General features: G+C 40.7%; 1 protein-coding gene and 1 long non-coding RNA gene across 3 annotated transcripts in view; one reads left to right on the top strand and one right to left on the bottom strand.

The window, feature by feature from the left end:
• The window catches only part of LOC108541781 (myotubularin-related protein 13), a 117465-nt gene that overhangs the window by 79018 nt on the left and 12504 nt on the right, over positions 1-25943 (top strand). For both annotated transcript variants that reach the window (XM_017891446.1, XM_017891445.1), the window contains 5 exons: positions 2598-2774; positions 6637-6738; positions 7457-7642; positions 19654-19780; positions 24894-25021. In XM_017891446.1, the coding sequence (XP_017746935.1) occupies positions 2598-2774; positions 6637-6738; positions 7457-7642; positions 19654-19780; positions 24894-25021 (720 nt within the window). The remainder of the gene's footprint in view (positions 1-2597; positions 2775-6636; positions 6739-7456; positions 7643-19653; positions 19781-24893; positions 25022-25943) is intronic.
• Positions 6770-25943, bottom strand: part of LOC108541783 (uncharacterized) — a 52483-nt gene continuing 33309 nt past the window's right edge. Inside the window, exon 2 of the long non-coding RNA XR_001889068.1 lies at positions 6770-7794. This is a non-coding gene — a long non-coding RNA (uncharacterized LOC108541783). The remainder of the gene's footprint in view (positions 7795-25943) is intronic.

The raw sequence follows: 25943 nt of genomic DNA, 5'->3' as shown, positions 1-25943 counted from the left end.
GCCCAGCTTTTTTTTTTTTTTTTTTTTTTTGTATTTTTAGTGGAGACGGAGTTTCACCGTGTTGGCCAGGATGGTCTCCATCTCTTGACCTCGTGATCCACTTGGCCTCCCAAAGTGCTGGGATTACAGGCATGAGCCACTACGCCCGACCAAGTATTATTATTTTTAAAAATGTAATCCCACCATTCTGGCACAGTAGTTGTCAGCAATTTTATATATTCCATTCAGATTTTATCTTTTATTCGATTTTGTGTGTAGAATATGGCTCTGTATCTGTCTGATATGTGCCACATTCTAGCTAGCACAATGCCATCCAGTTACAATTCCATACCTTTTTCTCCCAACAAAGAAGCATAAAGGAAAGTCAATAAATTACAGTGACTTATTCTGAAAATAATCTTGAATTTGACCTTTACCTAGGTAAATTCACATACTTTAATACTTGATTATTGGGAACAAATTCCTTCCAACCTAATGGAGTGTCTCAGTACTTTGGTTAGTAACTCCTGGCTTCTAAGATAGGCATAGCTAGCTTATGTATAGTTGGGAAATAGGAATCTACCTTTCCTGAAAAGTAAACTATGTTTTGTCTATTATAAGTTTTTAAAAATAATAGAAAGGAACTCATGTATATCACTAGGTTCTTTATCTGAAGCCTTAACATCATGTTTCCATGTCGTATAGTAGTCTCCATAACTATTTTAGTCACTATTCAACCCGTATTGTTGGATGTTTAGGTTTCTTTATCTTCTGTATATAAAATTACAGTCACAATTCCAAGCAAATAGGTTATTTTGTTATTTTTTTTATTGAGATACCATTCCCAGAGGTTTTTTCCTATTAGATTATTTCCTTAGAGTAGCTTCCTTAAAATGGAATTATTAAGACAAAGGAAAAATTATAAAATACACATAACAAGATTTACCATCTTAACCATTTCTAAGTGTATGACTCAGTATTATTAAGTACATTCACGTTGCTGTGCAACCAATCTCCAGAAAGCAGTTTTACTCTTAGAAAAGCAGATGGTCCAGTAGAGTAATTTGGGCAAAATGAAAAGAAAGTGGAAACATTTTGAGAAAATTAATTCATTCTTTGGCATGAAACGTTAGAGGACTTTTAAATCTTCACAGCTAGGTTATTAAAATGAAATCTACCAGCAGGCCATCAGTATAGCATTCTTTAATTACAAATGCAACACTCATACCACACACAAAATAAATTCCATATGGATTAAAGATGTAAATGAGAAAGTACTCAAATAAATATAGATTGATACATATATAATATTAAGTGAAAAAATATTATCCCAAAGATAGAAATGAACAAAGCCTTTCATGGTTCTTTTATGTAATTTTTTTTTTTTTTTTAGGTGGAGTCTCACTCTACTGCCCAGGCTGGAGTGCAGTGGTGTCATCTCAGTTCACTGCCACCTCCATCTCCGGGGTTCAAGTGATTCTCCTGCCTCAGCCTCCCAAGTAGCTGGGATTACAGGTGCCCGTCACCACACCTGGCTACTTTTGTATTTTAGTAGAGATGGGGTTTCACCATGTTGGCCAGGCTGGTCTTGAACTCCTGACCTCAGGTAATCTGCCTGCCTTGGCCTCCCAAACTGCTGGGATTACAGGCATGAGCCACCATGCCCAGCCATGTAATTTTTTATTATTGACTTTTAAGAAGTAGGGCCGGGCGCAGTAGCTCACACCTGTAATCTCAGCACTTTGGGAGGCCGAGGTGGGCGGATCACAAGGTCAAAAGATCAAGACCATCCTGGCCAACATGGTGAAAGCTCATCTCTACTAAAAATGCAAAAATTAGCTGGGCGTGGTAGTATACAACTATAGTCCCAGCTACTTGGGAGGCTGAGGCAGGAGAATCCCTTGAACCCAGGAGGCAGAGGTTGCAGTGAGTCGAGATTGTGCCACTGCACTCCAGCCTGGGTGACTGAGAGTCCATCTCAAACAAACAAAAAGTCACCACAATGTTGGTAGTCTTGGGGCAGCAAGAAAGTGATTTTTATTTCTTTCTCAATATTTATCTCTACCTTTTTTCATTTTTATTATGAATATGTTTTACTTGCATAATAAGAAACAAATATGTGCATATCTACAAACTTTAATATATGTACAGTCTGGAACTCCAACAGTGTATTACCTATCCCTTACCATATACATCTTGGGAAGACTTAGTTTACACTGTTGGAGTAGTCATACTGTCCATGTATCATTAGTTGCTCTTTAAACTTCCGGGTTCATGGCCTTATAATTGACTTATATTTGGTATTATAAGCTCCATCAAGTTCCAGTCTACCAGTAGTCTCTTCCAGTTCTCAGAATGAGAGCATTCTTAGGCTAAGTAATCTACCTCTAGTAAGGACTAGATTTGCCATTCTAGGCAAACAACTAGACTGTACTGAATGGCTCTTCCCACCAACACTGACACATTGCCATACAAGATTGACTCTCTTGACCCATTGGCAGCCTCTGCAGCTATTTGGCCCCAACTAACTGTTTACCATTATGCACTGCCCCATTGGAAACATCACTCTTTTACCTATAGCACTTCATCTGCCTGATTCTCTGAATCTTTATCCACAGAACTTCAAGGTAGAATTTGCTTTAAATTGTGAGTTTGTTCCTGTTGAATTTCATGAAATCCGGCAAGTGAAAGCCAGTTTTAAGAAGCTGATGAGGGCTTGTATCCCAAGCACCATCCCTACTGACTCAGAAGTGACCTTCCTGAAAGCGCTGGGAGATTCTGAGTGGCTCCCACAGGTAATGTCTGAAGCAGCTTCTTTCTTTATAACTCAGAGAAACAGAGGCCCAAGTAGATATACAGAACTGCATTTGAGAAAAAAAATACTTGGTTCCCCCACTCGCCAACATTCTCCTCCTTCATTGCGTGCCATCAGTAAAGGCCTTTCAGTTTCAGGAAATCATCTGATATAGGAGGTGAGGGAGTAGAAGTCTTGATCGCTGGGTTTTTATCTCTGTGTAATTCAAAGTTTGGTGTCTATAGGACACTAAGGAGAAAATTATTTTTAGATGGAAATTTTTGATGTAGTAAATTTAATCAGCATGTATATACAGGGGTCCTGCTCTGTTATCAGTACAGTAAGGATCCAGGGCAGAGGACAACTTCTGCATGACTCCAAGAGCTCTCACCTTTCATTTGTCTGCCTATCCCAGGTCTCTAGATTTTAGATTCACCCCAAACTACCCACCAAAGGCACACTGGATGCCCCCAAGCCTACCTAAGGCTAGAGAAAAAAAAACACAGTGTCTGTCTTTCCGTTCAGTCAACTTTGGGATATTCTTAATGGAACTTTTATTGAGAAATTAAAGGGCCTTGTCTTTAAGCTCCTTTATTTCTTATATTGCCCAGGCTGGTCTTGAACTCCTGGCCTCAAGTAATCTTCCCATCTCGACCTCCCAAAGTGCTGTGATTACAGGCATGAGCTGCCATGACTGGCCCCCATTATTTGTTATCACCTTGCAGAAATTCCCAGTCCCTTGCCTCTATCTACCTCCAAGCATCCTGCCTCTTGTTTCCCACAGCACATTGGACTAAAAAGCAAAAAAAAAAAAGGAATGATGTCAGTATCCAGGGCAGTGACTGTTCTCAAGATACTTAAACCAAAGAGAAATGCTACCACATATACATTTGGCTATAAATGTATCATGCCGTGTTCATTATTATTAAGGCAATTTATGGTGCTTTGCATACCCATGGAAGGAACTGATCAATACTCCCTTCCGTCCCCAGGCTATGAGCCCAAGCTCCAAACGGACCCCACCACCCAACTTATCTATCCATGTTTCTGATACATTCTGTGCTCTGCTCTTTGCTAGAAAGTAGACGTGTACCAAAAGTTAGAGACTAAAGACGGTGGAAATAATTGCCCACTTGGGATACTGACATCTTAAAAGTTAACTCTTTAAGCAAATTCTTTTTTTTGACTTTCATTTTGTGTTCAGGGGCACATATATAGGTTTGTTGTATAGGTCAATTGCATGTCTTGGGAGTTTGGTGTACAGATTATTTCATCACCCAGGTAATAAGCATAGTACCTGATAGGTAGCTTTTCTGTCCTCACCCTCCTGTCACCTCCAACCTCAAGTAGGCCCCAGGCATCTATTCGCTTCCTTGTGTCCATGTGTACTCAATGTTTAGCTGCCACTTATAAGTGAGAATATGCAGTATTTGGTTTTCCATTCCTGTGTTAGTTTGCTTCAGCTGTGTTACTGCAAAGGACATAAGCTCATTCTTTTTATAGCTGTGTAGTATTCCATGGTGTATATGTACTGTATTTTCTTTATCCAGTCTACTGTTGATGGGCATATAGGTTGACTCCATGTCTTTGCTATTGTGAATAGTATAGCACTGAACATGTGTGTGCATGTGTCTTTATGGCAAAACAATTTATATTCCTTTGGGTATATACTCAGTAATGGGATTGCTAGGTCAAATGGTAATTCTTTTTTAAGTTATTTGAGAAATCGCCAAACTACTTTCTACATGACTGAACTAATCTACATTCCCACCAGAGATGTATAAGCATTCCCTTTTCTCCACAGGCTCGCCAGCATCTGTTATTTTTTGATTTTTTAATAATAGCCATTTCTTAGAACGAATTCTGAGCCCAAAAGAATTCAGGCCTGGTGATAGCTATGTTGTAGAAACAGTTACGTGAGGAGCTTCTCATTACTAAGTAGGACATTTGCCTTATTCCTGTGTTTAAAGTAGCCTAGGCTGGGCGCAGTGGCTCGCAACTGTAATCCCAGCACTTTGGGAGGCTGAGGCGGGTGGATCACCTGAGGTTGGGAGTTCGAGACCAGCCTGACCAACATGGAGAAACCTCGTCTCTACTAAAAACACAAAATAAGCCAGGCGTGGTAGCACGTGCCTGTGATCCCGGCTACTTGGGAGGCTGAGGGAGGAGAATCACTTGAACCTGGGAGGTGGAGGTTGTGGTGAGCCAAGACTGCGCCATTGCACTCCAGCCTGGGCAACAAGAGCAAAACTCCGTCTCAAAAAAAAAAATTTTTTTTAATAAAATAAATAAATAAAGTACCCTAGCTCTGTTTAAGATATGGGTTTTTTCATTTTGTTCTTGTTCAGAGTTAGATTCAAATTGCAAATTATGTCTGATGATCATTAAAATATTTTTTTAAACTAGAATGTTATACATTTGGTTTTAAAATCCAGATATTGTTCTCACACCTTAATGGTTTATTAAGGACTTTGAGCCAATTGATGTGGCTTTAAAACTTAGCAAAATATAAAAGTTCTTTTCTCATTTAGTACACAGCACAAATTTGAGTTTTTTTGTTTTTTTTTTTTTTTCTTTGGAGACAGAGTCTTGCTCTGTCACCCAGGCTAGAGTGCAGTGGCACAATCACAGCTCACTGTAGCCTATATCTCCCAGGTTCAAGCGATCCTCCCACCTCAGCCTCCTGAGTAGCTGGGACTACAGGCAGATGCCACCACGCCTGGCTGATTTTTGTGTGTTTTGTAGACATGGGGTTTTGCCATGTTGCCCAGGTGGTCTCGAACTCCTGAGCTCAAGCACTACTCTCGCCTCAGCCTCCCAAAGTGCTGGGATTACAGGCGTTGAGCCACCATGCCCAGCCAGGGGTATCTTTTTTAACATATAATTCATTTACCATAAAATTTATCCTTATGATAAAAGTGTACAACTCAATGCTTTTTGGTATATCCACAACGTTTTTTGTTTGTTTGTTTGTTTGTTTGTTTGTTTTTTGAGGCGGAGTCTCGCTCTGTCGCCCAGGCTGGAGTACTGTGGCCAGATCTCAGCTCACTGCAAGCTCCACCTCCCGGGTTCACGCCATTCTCCTGCCTCAGCCTTCCGAGTAGCTGGGAGTACAGGCGCCCGCCACCTCGCCCGGCTAGTTTTTTGTATTTTTTAGTAGAGACGGGGTTTCACCGTGTTAGCCAGGATGGTCTCGATCTCCTGACCTCGTGATCCACCCGTCTCGGCCTCCCAAAGTGCTGGGATTACAGGCTTGAGCCACCGCGCCCAGCCATCCACAACGTTTTGCAACTATCACCACTATCTAATTCCCAAAAAATTTAAGAATATCTGAAATAGAACTTACTACATCATGGAAAAACAAATTTTTTTTTTTGAAAACAAATTTTAAATCCAATAAAATTCATGTGAATTTCCTTCCTTTACTGGGAAGTCCACATAGAATATCTTTTGTACTCTATGGAATTATAGCTCACCTACTTTTGGGGGAATCATGTAAGGTAATTTTATTTCATTATGTATTGTTTTAAAATGTGTCTACCTTTTGAAGTGTCATTTTGTTGTTGTTTTATTGAGATGGGGTCTCACTATGTTGCCCAGGCTGGTCTCAAACTCCTCAAACTGACCTGCCCAGCTCAGCCTCCCAAAGCGCTGGGATTACTGGCATGAGTCACTGCACCCAAACAAAAGTGTCATTGTTTAATCTTGGTTTGAAAGAACTTTAAGTATTTAAAACATTATGTGGTTCTTTTATCCAAGTGCTTTATCCCTAACTCGTTTGATTATCCAGGGAAAGCAACTCTCTCTGACTTCTGCACTCAGAAAGTACTTGGTCTAATTGCGTTCTCCTTCCTATCTCTTAGCTTCACAGGATAATGCAGCTGGCTGTGGTTGTATCAGAAGTACTTGAAAATGGTTCCTCAGTTTTGGTCTGTTTGGAGGAAGGCTGGGACATCACTGCACAAGTAAACTATTAGACATATTTTTTGATACTTCATTTTATATTTATATTTCCATTTGGTTGTTTTTAAATTCTTCAGATGAATGTTTTTTATAATGACTAATGTGTTTATGGACAGAGAAAGTCCTGTGTTAAACACCACCTGGTATCCATCAGAAAACTCTGTACCATGAGCTCTTAGCCCCTACGCAGCCTGGAGCTCTGGCTCCAGGCATCAAGCTCTCCCACCCACAGATTTACCATGCAGGCTTGCGGATGGAGCCCTTGACCAGCAGTGTGAGGCGTGTACCATCCTTTCTGGGTTTTGTCAGTCCATCCCCTGGCTCTCTGTAAGCCCCACCTTAACCCACTCCAGAGTGAAAAGTAAATTCAGACTACATTAAGACATTAATCTGCATCTGCCAAAAAGTAGAATTGATTTTAACTGATCCTCTGGCCTCTGATTAACTTAGGAAAAGGTTGTTGTCAGCAAACTGGCCACTTAAGGATTAAAGTCTTAATTCCCGGAAAGTAAACTTGTAGCCAAAATGAATTTGAGCTTTAGTTTTTACTGGAAAGCTTACAGAATTCATTTTATTGGCCATCCTGGAATGGTTAGTGAACAAATTTGCTGTCCAGGTAAATTTGTGAATTAGCTATTATCAGAAGGAAGTGCTTTTATCTTAGTAATAGGACTTTTTCAGAACTAAAATTAATAACAATCCATCCTGTTTGTGCCCTAGGTGACATCCCTGGTTCAGTTACTCAGTGATCCCTTTTATAGGACACTTGAAGGCTTCCGGATGTTGGTTGAAAAAGAGTGGCTCTCTTTTGGTCACAAATTCAGTCAGCGGAGCAGCTTGACCCTCAACTGTCAGGGGAGTGGTTTTGCTCCAGTCTTCTTACAGTTCTTAGACTGTGTACACCAGGTAAGTAGAGCAAGCTTGAGTTGACTTGATGTGAAGGAAACAACACAACGTACTAGCATTGATGGAGCACTGCGATGGTGTGCCAGGTACCTTCCTATCATAACTCTGATTAACTCAGCCATAGGACATGCTGAAATCTTAGCAGTAGACTCCTAGAAATGGAAAAGAAAAAAAATTAGTTGGTTTCTGAAACGAGGACAGCTAAGCTGGCTACTGGGCTTGCGCCAAGTGAAGTAGCCAGCACTCTAAATGACCATCTTCAAAGAAGAGGGGCAAACTTGGGCTTATTACCTAAGAACAAAATCTCTAGGTAATAGGGGTCCTGAAATCCAGCACATGGTCTGCGCAGTTCAGGAGGACCCCAGCTTGTGCCTAGGAACATAAGAGGTAAAGCCTAACCCCTGGAGAAATAATCAGGGCCCAGCCAGATAGACATACAGGCTTGAGAACACTGGTCACTTCTACCACATTGAGAAACTGTGGTACGTATACACCATAGAATACTATGCAGCCATAAAAAAGAATGAAATCATGTCTTTTGCAATGACATGGATGTAGCTGGAGGCCATTATCCTAAGCAAATTAATGCAGAAGTAGAAAACCAAATACCTCATGTTCTCACTTATAAGTGGGAGCCCAGGTATATCCATTCAAATGCACTGAAGGTAGGGGAGATGTGAGTGCTCTAGGCGCCCTCCTGCAGGCACATCGGATACAGACCTCTGGATGGGACCTCGGTCAGGATTGGGTTTGAGAATTGGATGGCACCGAGCTTGCAAATTGAAGACTGAATTGGCCTAGGAAAAGCACACCTATTTCCAGCCTTCATTTGACCATAATCCCAGGGTTGGATGAATGAGTTCTGGCATGTCAAACCTATTTGTGGGAATGGTGAGCCTCTTTGAAACACACTGGCCTCAAATAGCGATTGGAAAGAAAAGTAGAACTATGTGTTCAGGAACCAGAGTTGAAACGAACTTTGATGACACCAAGTTAGTATGTGGTTATGTTTTATTTTGTTTTTATTCTAGTAATCACTTGATCAGCTTTCCAAATCACTACATAATTTTTGTTAATAACAGCTTTATTGAACTATATATCATACAATTCACCTGTTTAAAGTGTTCAGTAGTTTTGAATCCATTCACAAGGTTGTGTAACAATTACCACAATGAATTTAGAGCATTTTATCACTCCAAAAAGAAACTCCATACTCATGAGCAGTGACTTTCCAACCTTCCACTCCACACACAGGAAGCTATGTTTTTTTACTGCTCTAATTTACTTATTAACGAAAAGACCTATTGAAGAATTTTCATTGATCTGTCCAAGCAGTTACTGGAGGAGCTCGTTACAAGGTTAAGCATGTACCTTTAAACTCTTTGCAGCAAAGAGTATACTATATTTGTTTTCTGTTTGAATATTGGCCTTTTTATTCAGACTCCTTTTGGCAAATAGATGAGAGAGAAGTTTGGAGACCATTATCTCTGAAACAGAAAGCTTACCTGAGGCCAAAGGAGAGGAGCAAGCATCTCTTCTCACTTCTAGGCAGGTGAAAGCATATGAGTTCTTCATGAAAGCACTTCTTATCTTTTTATTATGCTTATCAATTGGACTAGACTATTTCCTGCCTCCATATACCACCATTACTAACAATTACTAATTTGTGTCGACTGCTTACTATGTGCCAGGCACTGTTCTGAGCACTACACATGTTATTTTAGTTCATCATTGTTTGAATCTTTCGCTGACCCTCACCCTCCCACTTCATTTATATTTCTAATGAGTCAGGTATAGACATCTTTGATAGCATCAATAGCACTAAAGTATATTTATTTGTATGTAAGTATTGCCCTCTACTTAGTCTGAGAATTCCCGGGAACAAGGACTATGTCATACTAGTCTTCACATCCCTAATATCTAACACAATTACAGTTTCAGTCTCTGGAATATAATAGACAATAAATAGATAATGAATATATGAGAATTTGAAAGACCACAAGTCTTGTTCATGCCCTTACCACCCTCATCAAGACCATCTAGAATATCCTGGCCAGGCATGGTGGCTCATGCCTGTAATCGCAGCACTTTGGGAGGCCAAGGTGGGTGGCTCACGAGATCAAGAGGTCAAAACCATCCTGGCCAACATGGTGAAACCCCATCTCTACTAAAAATACAAAAAATTAACCGGATGTGGTGGCATGCATCTGTAGTCCCAGCTACTTGGGAAGCTGAGGCAAGAGAATCGCTTGAACTTGGGAGGCGGAGGTTGCAGTGAGCTGAGAATCCCCCACTGCACTCCGGCCTGGTGATAGAGCAAGACTGCGTCTCAAAACAAACAAACAAACAAAAAACCCATCTAGAATATCCTAAGTAGAATTGCTGGCATAATCTTCCAAAAACTCAGATACAATCCTTTTATTCCCCTCCACAAAAGTCTTCAAAGCAAACAAACAGAAACCTTCAGTGGCTCCACATTTCCAAAAGAATTACCCTTCCACATATTCAATTTGAATATAATTGGGGGAACCAAAATGTCCTACAGTAGGTGAATGACTACACAAACTGGGATACATCCATACCGTGGACTACTACTGAATAGTAGAAAGAAATTACTGGCACATGCAACACTTTAAAGGGATCTCAAGGACATTATATTGAAAGGGAAAAAAAAAAAAGGCAATCTCAAAGGGTCCAATTGGGTGTGATTCCATGTATATGATTTTTTTTTTTTTGAGACAGAGTCTCACTCTGTCACCTAGGTTGGAGTATAGTGGTGTGATCTCGGCTCACTACAACCTCAGCCTCCCAGGCTCACGCAATCCTCCCACCTTGGCCTCCCAAGTAGCTGGGACCAGGGGTGCACACCACCATGCCTGGCTGTTTGTGTTTTTGGTAGAGACAGGGTTTTGCTGTGTTGTCCAGGCTAGTCTTGAACTCCTGAGCTCAGGCGATCCATCCGCCTTGGCCTCCCAAAATGCTGGGATTACAGGCATGAGCCACCATGCCCAGCTAATATTTTCATAATGACAAGATCATAAATTATTGGTTGCCAGATTCAAGATAGCAGGGGAGAAGGAAATGAGTGACTATAAAGGGGTAGCATGAAAAACAAACCAAATGTCCATCAACCGATGAAGAGATGAATAAATTCGGCATATTAATTCAGTGGAATACCACTCCACACACAAAGGGAATGAAATACTAATATTACAAAGACATGACCAATCTTGCGATCATTATGCTCAGTGAAAGAAGCCAGGCAGAAAAGACTATCTACTACATAAGTTTATTTATATGACATTCTAAAAAGGGCAAAACCATAGTGACTGAAAGCAGATCAGTGACTGCCTGGGACCAGTGACCAAGGGAGGGGATGAATCGTCATGCAAACGGCATAAGCAAACTTTTCAGCATCAGGAAACTGTTCTGTATCGTGATTGTGGTGATGGTTACACAGCTGTGTACAGTGACCAACACTAATAAAACTGTACACTTAAAGTAGGGAAGTTTTATATTTAAATAATACTTTTATAAATCTGGAGGAAAAAAATAATAATCTATAATTAGTAAGTCCAACATCTCAGTAAACTAGAGTTCCAGAAAAAGAAAACAGCAGCTACCTTGTTTCTATGGAGAATTTGAGGCCCAAAAAGTACTTGCAGGTCTGCCTGCTTGCTTTCTGGAGACAGGGCAGGAAACAGGTCCAGGGAAATCCCAGTTCAGTATGCAGACTTTTGTTTTTTTCCATGCTATTTTCAGTGTCTCCTAAGTCTCATCACTAACCCAGTTGTGTCTGGTGTTCCCAAGTCTAGAGCTTATCAGGTTTGTTTCTTTGTTTTTCAGAAAATAAACCTCCGATCTGTTGCTCTGAAAAGGGTAATCATATGACTACATAGGGTGGGAAAGGACCTGGGGTCTACCTACTGCCTCCATAGACTTCTAGCTAGTCCCATGATAGCCTCCATTTCACCCCTGCAGTACTTAATACTTGGGCCTCTGTGCCCTGAGCCTTTATAGGTTTACTTTAACAGCAAATTGTTACCTTCTCAAATCATTTTCCTCCTGGCAGGGATCCCAATATAGCTTCTCCTCTTCTATCATTTACTGCTATTCTTCCTTCTATTTTCCATCTTTCAAAAATTTGCTGAATTGCTTTGGCCCAGTACTGTGTCTCCTCCCATTCTCCCCACTCCCTTTTGGGTTTTTTACCTCTTAAAAATTCCTTTAATGGGGGCGGATTCCAGGGGAATGAGCTTGTACAGCCAAATTTGGCTTAAGTTAAATGTACTACTTAATATGTTAAATCTCTATGTTCAACTTGCAGAATTCTGCACACCTAAACACTAGGGTCAGCAAAATAATCCACTCACAATCAGTAAGAGATAGGAGGTTCTCATGTAAGACATACTATCCTCAAAGATGGAAGCATCATTGTCTCCCAAGTACAATAATCCTTACTTGGAATGAAATTCTTCTATTTTATTATTGGGAATGGGGCTCGGGGCGGGAGGAGTGGGAGAGGTCTAGATGCTGGAAGGTAACCTATATTCTGTGAGTACCCCTTAAGCGGTATGATTAAAGCAATTTAACACACACTAAGATGTAGCATAACTTACATTCCTATTATCTTTAGAATACATTACAATAGATGCTAAAACTACAAAATATTAAGTTAATTAAAACAATTTGGGGTATATATTTAATTTCTGCTGTTTTGTTTTATTTTCTAATCAGCTGAATTTAAGATTCATCTGGGTTTTTTTTTCAAGTAAAGAGTTAAAATTCAAATGTTCTATATAAACCAGTTGATTCTGAAATCAAAAACAGAAGGTAACTTTTAATTAAAGTTCGATTATTTGTAGGTGAAAGCTTCACAAACTGTAAAAGTAACATTGTTCAGGATCTGGAGACCCTATTAGTATGATTTCAAATCTGGCTGTGCCAAATTAAAATTTTTAAAATTAAAACATAAATTTTTAAGAATTTGCCTTAATCCTCCTTTCGCTTAATACCTCATACATAATAACCTAAGTGCAGACAAGTCATAGCAAAGCAAGCATATGACCTTAATTGCAGTAAGTAAAGCATGCTTGGCTACCAGAGGTATCAGCTTTGGTGATGCAAATTATTTTGTGCTGAAAAGGGATTGTTTATTCACTCAAAAACAGAGGAATCTAAGAAGACTATAGTTAACAAATAGTTTTTCTGACTCTTGCTGACTTAATTATAAGGTAGTGTTTCATCATCTTTGACATACGGTTTTAGGCATTAGAAAATGCCTTCTTTGAATGCCTTTGAAGTGAACACTAGTGCTTTACATGACTCTGGCTTTTACCAGATAATTCGAATCAGTGCGGCCCTCAGTCTCTCAGGGACACACAACCCTGCTAGTCCCAAGAACATCAAAAAAATAGGTTCAAAATTACACAGCAGCAAGTGAAGCTTTCCCAGATGGAATATGTTCCCTGCTTATTAACCATTTCTAACATTGAATGCCAAAAGGCAGTCCATGGACGTATGCCTAGACTTGTCCATTAGTACTAATAAAGTTACAAGAAAACAGATGAAGCACTGATCTTAAATTAGAACTGCCTCATTATATAAAAAGCCATTGTTTATGCCAGTATATCCAGGTGTCAAATGAATTATAAATGCTAGCTCACGGTTTCATAATAGCAACATCTGGCAGATTTTTTGCTTCTAAAAGAAATTGGCTTAGTTCAAATGATATCATTACAGGACTTCCTTTTCTTAAAATAGTTGAGCCAAAAAAAAAAAAAATCCAATATACAAGGATTAAAATTTTATGTAAAATTTCTTTTAAAAATATAATACCAAGAGAAAACCATATGAATAGTATGAATGAAAACATGAAGAAAGCATCCCCTTCATTCCGGCATTAGAGTAAATCTTTGAGGGCATCTTAGAACTTTTCAGGATTTTGACTTTGATTTCAAAGTTTATTAAAATTGTAAATTGATTCAGTCTGGTCTGGCTCTATGTGATTCTCCTCATGGTTACCTTATGACAGCACTATGCTAGGTCCGACCCCAAAGAGAAAAGCTATTTGCCTTTTGAAGATATGAGCCTTCCTTGTGAGCACATATGTGAGCCGCTAAGCTGCCCGCACACAGGTTGGTTATTCTAAAATTTATCCATTAATATTGGCAAAATAGCTGTAGCTGATGGATTCTTGGTATATTCAAGAGTTTCTGCTGTCTGCTTCCTATTCAGCTGCAAACTGGCAAAAATGAACATAATCCAATCTGTTTTATAACAAGGCAATTTTGCATCAAAGCTTAATATTTAAGGCCATATAATATGGAAGGATATAACACAAAGTACACAATTAATGTTTGTTAAATCTTAATCTGTGAAATAACAAAAATTAATATTAGCTACATACTGCTCTAGGGTCTGTTTAACCCTATCCACAGTTTTTCACGTGTTGATGTATAGTGTCTCTTGTAGCTCAATATTTATAATTCTGAAAGGAGAATCCAGTTTTAATGTATTAAATTTTATTTCCAAAATGTTGATCTTTCCAGGGATTTGAGTCATAGCTTATTTTTATGGGCCTTTAAATTTTACAAAGTACTTAATGGCACATGGGCAAAAAACAAGACCCTATAAATTCATGTTTCTCCAAATTCCATTTCAGATTCTCTTTGTAAAATAAGTGAAGTTGGCAAGTTTCACTCCATAACAGAAAACAAAACTAAAATGCTTCATGCAGTTTAGTCTTTTAAGTCTATGTACTTTTAACCTGCAACAAAATAAATACAAAATTATTTTGAACAACAGAATCCAGATGATGCCTGTGAGAAGTCTAAAACTCTGTTCATCACCATACTTAGGGAAATGCTGACACAGAATTAATTTATTAGCTGAAATACCTATCATTCCCAATTCTTTATAATAAGGCTACATTTATTTGAAGCACATTGCCTTTAGGCCCCAAAATCTTGTGGCCAACAATAAAGAAAACTAATGAAACCAAAAGCTGTTCTTTGAGAATATTTATTGATATAAATATTTATTGATATAGCTAGAGATAAACCTCTAGCTAGACTGCTTGAGGAAAAAAAGACACAAATTACCAACACTGGAAATGAGAAAGATGATGTCACTACAGATTCTACAGATGTTATAAGGCTGATCCTTATTATAAGGCTGATCCTGGGTATGGTGGCTCACGCCTATAATCCCAGCATTTTGGGAGGCCAAGGTGGGATCAGTTGAGCCCAGGAGTTCAAGACCAGCCTGGGCAACACAGCAAGACCCTACCTCTTAAAAAACGTAATAATTTTTTTTTAAATCCCTGTTAAGCAAATGAAAAGACAAATCACAGAGTGGGAGAAAATATGTGTAAACCATATATTTGCTGAAGGATTTATCTAAAATACATAAAGAAACCTTAAAATTCAATAATAAGAAAACAACCTTTTTTAAATTTGAAATGGAGTCTTGCTCTTTCCCCCAGGCTGGAGTGCAGTGGCAAAATCTTGGCTCACTGCAACCCCGCCTCCCAGGTTCAAGCAATCCTTTCACCTCAGCCTCCCAAATAGCTCGGATTACAAGTGTGCACCACCACGCCAGGCTAATTTTTGTATTTTTAGCAGAAATGGTGTTTTGCCATATTGGCCAGGCTGGGCTCAAACTCCTGACCTCAAGTGATCCACCCACCTCAGCCTTCCAGAGTGCTGGAATTATAGGCATGAGCCAGTGTGCCAGCCAACAACTTATTTTTTTAAATGGGCAAAACATTTGTACTGATTTCATCAAAGATATACAGATAAGCACATGAAAAGATACTTGACATCACTCTTCATTAGAAAATGCAAATTAAAATCACAGGCGTCTAGGTGAGTTCCATTGGCAAAGAGGAAAAGAAACCAATGAACTGGACAAACTGTGTCACTGGGGTACAGGACTCAATGGAGAAAGTATGATTTTTCTTGCTTCCTAGAAATCTAAGCACCAGTAAGAGTTCAGCCATCTCATTTCTTCATACATGATGGAAGAAAGACATCTCAGAAAATTCCTTATGTTTCTTAATGTCAGATTCTAAACGTAGTATCTAGGTACTAATCAACCCAGCCTTGAGGTCTATCTGACTTTTCTTTTTCCACCAAAGAAATGCTTACATGCTTGTTACTTTATCGCTGAAGAGTAAACAAACAAATTGCTCGGCATCTTCTCTTCCACTTCCAGTAGACCTGATCATTAACCCCAGTTTGGGGGCAGATTGTTTTTCAACCCCAAACAGCAACTGGAGGTACTCCTGTGGCACACAGGAGGACACAAGCATAGTGCCCCCAGGTGTATACACCTTGATGCTCTCCCCAAGCACCCATTCCTGTCCCAGTGGAGTGGGTGCAAGGGGCCTTGGAAAATTGTCTAACCTTTCTAGCATAATTGTAGGGGGCTTGTGGTGAGGCCAATATACTGGGCTATGAAAGCATTTTTTGACTTGTAAAGAAATTTCACTTTTAATCTGAGTCCATGATCTCTCTGAAATGCCTGTAAGTTCAACTTAAGATCATATTTATGGGGCCGGCCGCGGTGGCTCAAGCCTGTAATCCCAGCACTTTGGGAGGCCAAGACGGGCGGATCACGAGGTCAGGAGATCGAGACCATCCTGGCTAATACGGTGAAACCCCGTCTCTACTTAAAATACAAAAAACTAGCCGGGCGACGAGGCGGGCGCCTGTAGTCCCAGCTACTCGGGAGGCTGAGGCAGGAGAATGGCGTAAACCCGGGAGGCGGAGCTTGCATTGAGCCGAGATCCGGCCACTGCACTCCAGCCTGGGTGGCAGAGCGAGACTCCGTCTCAAAAAAAAAAAAAAAAAATCATATTTATTATCATTTCCATTCTACTTTTACCTCAGAAGTGGTTCTTCAAAATTGTATTCCTGGGTAGATTAAATATCAGAATAATCAAGAAAAGATATAAGTATGTATGAGGCATGTGGTTTCTGTGGAGAACAGTCATTGAGAGAAATGTTATTTTGAGGCTTTAATAAAGTTTTTTTTTTTTTGAGACACAGTCTCGCTTTGTCGCCCAGGCTGGAGTGCAGTGGTGCGATCTTGGCTCACTGCAAGCTCTGCCTCCCAGGTTGAAGCCATTCTCTCGCCTCAGCCTCCTGAACAGCTGGGACTAGAGGCACCCGCTACCACACCCGGCTAGTTTTGTTTTTGTATTTTTAGTAGAGAGGGTTTCACCATGTTAGCCAGGATGGTCTCGATCTCCTGACCTCGTGATCCACCTGCCTCAGCCTCCCAAAGTGCTGGGATTACAGGCGTGAGCAACTGTGCCTGGCCCTTGAGGCTTTAATAAAGATTTTTAAAAGAGATTTTAGAACATATTGTAGACTGGATCAGTGGAAGGAACTCTTCCTTCCCTGGAAACAGTGAGCGAGGGGCTGACCTGTGACTACTGAAGATTTATTCCAAGGGCTGTTGGGGCAGTTGCCCTTGGAGCTCACCCTGCCTGAGCACACTGCAGAATTCTCCTCCCCGGACTCAGATGGTAGGGAACCAAGTTCCATCCTCAGTTTCCCTGTCCCCTTCTTCTATACCAGCACCCACAATCTGAGTCACCCCCCTCTCCATCACTGGCCCCTTGGGATGGGGCTGTTGATTCCAAAGCCACAGCTCAGACTGGAGAGCTCTGTATGGCATTACAGGACAGGTTGAGGGAGAAACTTGAGGTCTGAACAATGCTTAAGGAAGAAGCCAGGAAGGCCAGAGAACCAGGCCTACTGGAGAGTCAAACCCAGGGCCTTCTTTGCTCTGCATAAGTATTAGTAGGGACAAGCATTTGAATGAGAATTGCTGTATTAAGGGACATGGTTGACTACTGAGACACACATAGAAGGCTAACAAAACAAGGAAATAAAAGGTATTTTTTAATACTGATCCTTAATTATGTGTCAGATCTGCTTGTTTTATTATAACTATAAACTATTCAAGTTTAGCCTTTATCATTTTTTCATTCATTCATTCAGAGACAGGGTCTCACTGTGTCACCCAGGCTGGAGTATAGTGGCACAATTACGGCTCCACTGCAGCTTTGAACTCCTGGACTCAAGCGATCCTCCTCCTCCGCCTCCTGAATAGCTGGGGCTACAGGCACGTGCCACCACACCTGGTTAATGGTTTTAATTTTTGTAGAGAAAAGGTCTCACTATGTTGCCCAAGTTGGTCTCAAACTCCTGGCCTCAAGAGATCCTTCCACCTTGGCCTCCCAAAGGTGCTGGGATTATAGGCGTGAGCCACCTTGGCCTCCCAAAGGTGCTGGGAGCCACTACCCAGCCAGTTTTTATAATTAGTTGCTCATATTACATGATCATAGGAAACCCGTGATTTCTTACCCCTTCATTTTCACTGAGGAGAAAACTCATACTTAATACAAATGCTTGCAGTTCTAAAAACCTGGAGTATGGCACACTACCTAGCTATTCAGAACCATGTCCCATGGAAAGCTCTGCTGTCCTGTGGAGATCTGATGCAACAGGAAGGCATTGGCTCACATCAAGGAAGCAGTTCCATGGTTTGCAGGCCTACTGCATAGGAGTCAAACTTTTTTAATGCATCTTCCTAAAATCTATTTTATTTTGCATTACTTACAAGCTAAAATTTTAGTTCAATTAAAAAGCCAATAAGAAAATGTAGAAAAAAAGCCCTTTAATCATCACAGAAAACCAGGTTCCTAACCAGATGATAAATTTTGATAAATCAATGTCCAGATCATAACTTTAAATTCCCATTGGTCCACTGGACAGTCAACATACTACACACATGCCTGCTCACTCTGGCTGACCCAGCTGACTGACTACAGGGCCGTATTGACAAATTAAACTTGGAGAACGCTGACTTTTAGACAGCTTGCCTTAGTGTTCATTTGAACCAGCTTTTAAGCAAGTGCAGTTATGACTGGAACTTATTTCAACCAAACAAAATTTTCTAGCTGGTCATGAGAGATTGTTTGAGCAATATAGAGGTGAGATCGCGAGGCAGGCTGGGGAGTTTCACAGGATCATCAGCTTACCCTCTGCCAACGTGAGATGGCTCCAGTCTGTATACGGTTTGCCTAAAGCATGCTATGGCTCAATGACCATTCTAAGCTTTGCCCAGCCTTCTGCCTCCCATGTCATTCACTCATTCCTTTTTCTGTGCCCAGTGACCTCACTGCCTAAGTTACTGATGAAAAATTAGGGCTAAAAGGCATTAGCTCCTGCCCTTTCCCTTGGCACTTGAACTGTCTTTCTCTTGCCTACCTTTCAACCCTCCCTGTTTCCAAAGCTGTTGCCTAATTCTGGGCCCGAGTCTCATTCATTCTTGCTTTCCCAGGATCTTATCTTAGTTATTAGCTAACAAATTTTTCTAAAATGTGTTCTGTTGGCTCCTTCTGGATTGCCTTCAGACACACACACATTTCTTTTGACCAGAAAACATCTCTTGCTGTCCCCTTAAGCCACCACCTTCTCTTCTCAATCCTTTTCATTGCCAAACTTCTGTAAGAATAGTTTTTCTTGTTGTATGTCACACTATTACACCACAGTTACCTGGAAAGCAAGAACCATAACTTATGTTAATATATATCTATCACGTGCCAAGCACAGTATAATGTAGTGAGTGGGGTAGAGACTTTGGAACTTAATAAGCCAGGGTTAAATTTGGGTTCCCTAATTACTGTTTAATGTCATTGGGTAAATGTCTTAATCTTGCTGATCCTTTGCTTTCTCAATTGTAAAGTGGAGATAATAATGCCTCTCTTGCTATACATAGAGATTAAATGAGATTATGTTTATTTAAAAAAAAAAAACCTCGTCTGGTGTCTGGCACATAGTAAGTGCTTGGAAAATCTGGTTCCCTTCCCATCTCTACTCATGGTAGGGATTCAGGTATTTGTTGAGTGAATGACTGAATGGTCTCCTGCATGTTTCAGTTGAGCCTTCAGTTCTGCTTGATTCTTACTCTGTTCTTTGCCTTGTGTGTTTCAGGTTCACAACCAGTATCCAACTGAGTTTGAATTCAATCTCTATTACTTAAAGTTCTTGGCTTTCCACTATGTGTCTAATCGCTTTAAAACGTTTCTCCTGGATTCAGACTATGAAAGATTAGAGCACGGTATGTGTTTGTATGCCCTTGTTTCATCTTTTTTGTTGGTTCTGCATGTTTTTAATGAAAATTCTAATAATGTAACTACCCCCAAGAGTGACAAGCTGAGTTAAGGTTTAACTCTTAACTATGAATGTAGAGTAGATAAGTGGCCAAATTCTGAAATTATGTACCATGTTAGCTCTTAGCAGGCGGCGGTCATTCCTATAGCATCTTTGTAAAATTAAAATGTTTACTATTGTGATACCTCAAAGTGATCACACTGAGCAGGAACTTTGACTCATAGTTTTTCCAACCCTGATGCACTCTGGTAGGAAGGGTGCCTGCCCTTGGAGACAGCTTGAATAGCAGCTAAGACCCTGTGGTCTGGACCAAACAGACCAGGGTAAAATCCCAGCACCAACTGAGTATTTTGGGGAGGGGTTAAATGCCTCTCTGAGCCTCAGTTTCCTCATCTTTAAAACGAGGACAGTGATACCATCCCACCTGTCAGGGCCATGATGATCACATGAGAAAATAGTTGTAAACTCTTCACACAGTCACTTAGCCTCTTAGCACAGTCACTAGCGCATAGTAAGCACTCAGTAAATTTTAGACATCGCTAGCATTATCAATGATAGTGATGAACTATTTTTTTAATAGCAGTGATAGTTGTAATGAGTAGATTCTGAAAGTCAGCCCTGGTAAAAAACATTTCCCAAGGGGATTTTACATTCTTTCTTTTGTAACTGTTACAGGGGGAGAGGAAACACATGACTATTTTTGTTAAGACAAGCAAACAAAAATCAGCTCTGTTCAATGTATTATATGCACTCAGTATCATAAAGAGGACTCTTAATTCCAAGAAAATATTTACTGATGTTCTCAGTTTGAAATCTGAAATCAGGAAATACTGCTTTCCAGGGCATCCTATTGAAATTGTCTAGTATGATATTTCATACTTTTGATAAGGTAAAGAGCACTGGTGAGACCATTTCCCATCCTATTTATACTTCAAGTCCTTTGTTAACTCATAGAATTATGATTCTTCACATCACAATCAGAAACCTTAATTTCTTAAGCATCTGCATACTGCTTATTGGGAAGGTAGTAAGTATAGTTGGTTACAACTGCCCCAGGCCTGATCTTTTTTTTTTTTTTCTTTTTTTATTGAGATTGAGTCTCACTCACTTTGTCTCCAAGGCTAGAGTGCATTGGTGCAATCTTGGCTCACTGCAACCTCTATCTCCCAGGTTCAAGCAATTCTCCTGCCTCAGCCTCCCGAGTAGCTGGGATTACAGGCCCATGCCACCATGCACAGCTAATTTTTGTATTTTTAGTAGAGACAAGGTTTCACCATGTTGGCCAGGCTGGTCTTGAATTCCAGGCCTCAAGCAGTGTGCCTGCCTCAGCCTCCCAAAATGCTGGGATTACAGGCTTGAGCCACCGAGCCCGCCCCCAGGTCTGGTCTTAAGTGGACTGACCTGTACCTACAGGGGTCACCATGTCACTCAGCTTCATCACTGAAAGGAACAATATGTACAAATATTGGTGGGAGTAAAACACAAGTATTTGCCTCTCTGGAGTAGTGTTTTTTGGGGGTTTGTTTTTTTGTTTTGTGGTTTGGGGGGGTTATTTTGTTTTGTTTTGTTTTTGAGGCAGGGTCTCGCTCTGTCTCCCAGGCTGGAGTGCAGTAGTGGCAGGATCTCGGCTCACTGCAGCCTCTGCCTCTGGAACTCAAGCAATCCTCCCACCTCAGCCTCCTTAGTAGTTGGGACCACAGGCACGTGCCCCCACGCCCACATAATTTTTGTATTTTTTGTAGACATAGGGTTCTGTCATGTTGCCCAGGCTAGGTTTTTGGTTTTTTAACAAAGCAGTTTGTTTTGCTGAATTAAGCTGATCAGCAAATTACCTTAGCAGCATGCAGATGTGGCCAAAGACCAAGGCTTCTCCTATAGCAGATGACTGTTCTCTTCATTAGAGAAGCAACAAGGTCTAGTGCAGTGGTTCTCAGACTTGACTGAACATTAGAATCACCTGGGGAGCTTTTAAAACTTCTAAGGTCCAGGCAACATCCCCAACCACTTAAATCAGAATCTGTGATGGCAAGGCCCAGGCATCAATAGCTTTTAAAACTCCCCAGGTAGGGCCAGGCACGGTGGCTCACGCCTATAATCCCAGCACTCTGGGAGGCCAAGGTGGGTGAATTGCTTGAGGTCAGGAATTCCAGACCAGTCTGGCCAACATGGCGAAACCTCATCTCTACTAAAGATACAAAAATTAGCCAGGCGTGGTGGCATGTGCCTATAATCCCAGCTATTTGGGAGGCTGAAGCACAAGAATTTCTTGACCCCAGGAGGCAGAAGTTGCAGTGTCCAGCCTGGGTGACAGAGTGAGACCCTGTCTCAAAAATAAAGAATAAAAAATAAAAACTCCCCAGGTGAGCCCATTATGCTGCCAAGTCTGAGACCCACCACTGGTCCCACGGGTAGAGCCATAGATCAAGAGTCAGAAAATGTCAGTAACTTTGGGTAAATTACTTCATCTGTTTCTGCGTCTGAAAAACTAAATAGCCCTGCCTATCACACAGGGCTCTTGAAAAGATTAAATAAAATGATGCGGATAAAAGGATACGTTAGGTATATATTGAAAGATTATCATGATTATTGGAAAATATAAGCATTTCCATCCTATGAAACACGTTTCCTCTTAAAACTCATAAACACAGGCTGGGTGCAATGGCTCACACCTATAATCCTAGCACTTTGAGAGGCTGAGGTGGGCAGATTGCTTGAGCCCCGGGGAGTTCAAGACCAGCCTGGGCAACATGGCGAAACCCCATCTCTTCAAAAAAAAAAAAAAAGAAAGAAAAAAATACACACAAAAAATAGCTGGGTGTGGTGGCACACTCCTGTAGTCTCAGCTGTTCAGGAGCTGCAGTGGGAGGATCACTTGAGCCCAGGAGGTCAAGTCTGCAGTGAGCCGAGATCACACCACCGCACTCCAGCCTGGGTGACAGGGTTGAAACCCTGTCTCAAAAACAACAACACATAAACATGCATTTCAAATCCTAGAATGTCATTGCCGAAGGCTCAGTAGAAATCATCTACCCAGCCTCCTCTCTGGATATTAGGCCACCCATCTAATCAGCATCAAAGAAGCCTGGTTTTGTGTCCCTAGTCCAGACTAGTTGCCTACTTGAAGTCTGTTCCTTCTTGTGTTCTGGTAGATGCACTCGTTATCAAGCCTACAGTGAAACCTTGTTTAGGAACAGCTGTGGTAGCTACCCTCTATATGCCAAGATGATGAAGTAAGTAATCTCAACCACTGCTGGTAGAATTCATCAGTCATAATTTTTTTTTTTTCCTTGAGATGGAGTCTCACATTGTTGCCAGGCTGGAGTGCAGTGGTACAATCTCAGCTCGCTGCAGCCTCCACCTCCTGGGTTCAAGTGATTCTCCTGCCTCAGCCTCCCGAGTAGCTGGGATTACAGGTGCCCGCCACCATGCCTGGCTGATTTTTGTATTTTTAGTAGAGAGAGATTTCACCATGTTGGCAGGCTGGTCTCAAACTCCTGACCTCAAGTGATCCGCCCACCTCAGCCTCCCAAAGTGCTAAGATTACAGGCGTGAGCCACTGCACCACACTGAGTCATAATTTTAAGATTTTAGCAGAAAACTTAAACACAATGAATTCTCCTGTGTCCTAAAAGTTTAATATGTTGATTATTACATACTGGATTATGGGGTTGTAATTTGATAGTATTTGGCACTAGCTGTCTGATTTGGACTGTGATAGTATTTGGCACTAGCTGTCTGATTTGGACTGTTTTTAAGATGTTCCTTATATGTGTACATGTTGCCCTAAGCCAGCCATATGGATATTGTAAGAAAAGTCCATTGGACTTCGTTCCAATTACAAGGTGTTACAATAGCCCTGAGGAACAGAGGGCCAGGTATTGCATCTCCTCTTCTGGTTTCAGCTCATTCTCTTTCTGTCTACAAAGGTGCCTAGAGCCTATTTCAACTGGGGCTGACTACCACACAGCCTTTCAGTCTAATCCATGCCTCAAGGCGCCAAATGGAGCAATATACAAGGTGGCTGTCCAAATCTTACTGCAACCCCTAGAGCAGTCACAACTTTGGACTTTGGAGTCACTTGAACTTTTAAAATAACTAGTATCTCGGGCCATCCCCAGAGATTCCGATTTAATTGGTCTGAGGTGAGACCTGGGCATTGGGATTTTTTTAAAGCCCTTGGTTTTTCAAATGTACATCCAAGGTTGAGAACTACTGCACTGGACCCTGCAGTTAAAAGGTAGAGAAGAAACTGTTAATTAGTCTTAGGGGCCCCACATATTATGAATTTCATGCCATCTGGGGCTTGAGACATTTTTTTTTATATATATAAACTGGTAAAATGCATGTTGATTTTGACTGAGTCACTTCATTCCAAGCAAGACACCACTGCTGAGACACCCTTCATGGCCTTTTGAAGAACTACTTTTTGCCTCACCTCAACACATTTTCCTCCCTATTAAAAACAAAGTGGGCTCATGTTAGTAATAGATTGACTATTTGAAAAGGTATAAAAGTTCTGCTTTTATTTTAAATCACCCAAGGACACAGACTACACCCTTCTGTCATCTACAGTCTCAGTAACCATGATCTGTGGTATATATAAACTCCTAAACAAGAAAACACTTTAAATGGCTTCATAATAAAAAGCCAACAACTTAAAAGAGAAACATAAAATTTTGTTTTTTACTGAGCTTCATCAAATCAACTCTGAAGTCCTTCATTTTCTCTTGAAAACTATAGACTGCCTCCTGCATGGACTTCTTTGAATCTAGATATAGATGCAGGAGGAGGGTTGGAAGAGTCATGATTGATAGACTGCTGGTTGCTGAGGCAAACTTCATCAGATGTTTCCTCCATCTGGATTTGTTTGCCTATAGCTATGAAATTCATTCCTGTCTTTAGCTTTGCAGTTATTTTCTAACGTTTTGCACAAATGTTGCTGTTTTAAAGCCATAAAAAATATTCCACTTTATCTGCTACATGCATCATACTTTTTTTTTTTTTTTGCAAAGTGTTAAAATTTATTGAATTTTGTTTTGTTGGATTTTTTTAACTTACAGGAACTTTATTTGATGATAAAGGAGAAAAGCATGCCAAAAAGGGAATCTGTATTTGGGAGTGTATTGACAGAATGCACAAGAGGAGTCCCATTTTCTTTAATTATTTATATTCACCATTGGAAATAGAGGTAGAGTAAGAAATCATTTATGTTTCATTTTCTGAAATTTTGTGTTAAGGTTTTCCTTAGTTTTAACATATATAAGCTGTTTAAGCTTTTTATAAACATTGGACTAGGTTTCATACCAAAAAGCTATGTCAAAGTTTGAGACATTATAGGTTTGGGTTGTGACACAAATGGACACTGTTCGCTAAAATCTTGCCACAAAAATTAAGAGCTGGCTCCCAAAACCTAGAAGGGAAAACCTGTAGAGAATCAAAGCAAGGCAACTTTCCCCAGAAAGAAAGAACAAAATTTGAAATATCAACAGGTGGTCTAAGCTGAAAAACCTTAAAATACTTTAGAAAAAGTTTCTTTAAGTCTATCTGTACCAAAGCCATGGAAGGACCCCCTATAGGAAGCAGAGATGTTTGGAGCTGAGCCCAAGAAGGGTAACATATCTCAAGGCAACTGTGCCCCACCATGCACATCTACATAACACACGCCCTGGAATGAAACAGACTGGTCTGATAAGCAGTTCCACCATTACTTAGGGCCAAGAGAGGTCCCTCCCCTGGGCCCCAATCATAGAACCCTAGTCTGGCCTTCCTCCAGCTGCATCCTCCTCATGAGGTGAGGAGTACAAGAAACCAAAGGTACATGGTTAGATGCCCCTCCTTCATCTAAACCATGCTCTGTCTGGGCACTTCAGAATTCTTTGCCCAAATTCAGGCTGCTCACCAGGCTACTTCTCCAAGTCAGTCTCCTATGTTAGTACATGGACCCCAAGGCCCAAAGAATGGCAAAAAGTAGCAGGTTTGACAGAGTGGACAGAGTTCGACTTTGTGGGCTGGGGTATACATAATCATTCATGTAAGACCCTTAGAATGTAAGATAGGGGTGGGAGGAGAAAAGAGGCCAAGGACAGGGGACTGGGGCCAGCTCTCCCAGT

The sequence above is a fragment of the Rhinopithecus bieti genome, unplaced genomic scaffold (assembly GCF_001698545.2).
Source record: "Rhinopithecus bieti isolate Rb0 unplaced genomic scaffold, ASM169854v2 scaffold_20891, whole genome shotgun sequence".
Lineage (NCBI taxonomy): Eukaryota > Metazoa > Chordata > Mammalia > Primates > Cercopithecidae > Rhinopithecus > Rhinopithecus bieti.
Note: the sequence above shows the minus strand (reverse complement) of the source record. Positions and strands in the feature narration are given on the sequence as shown.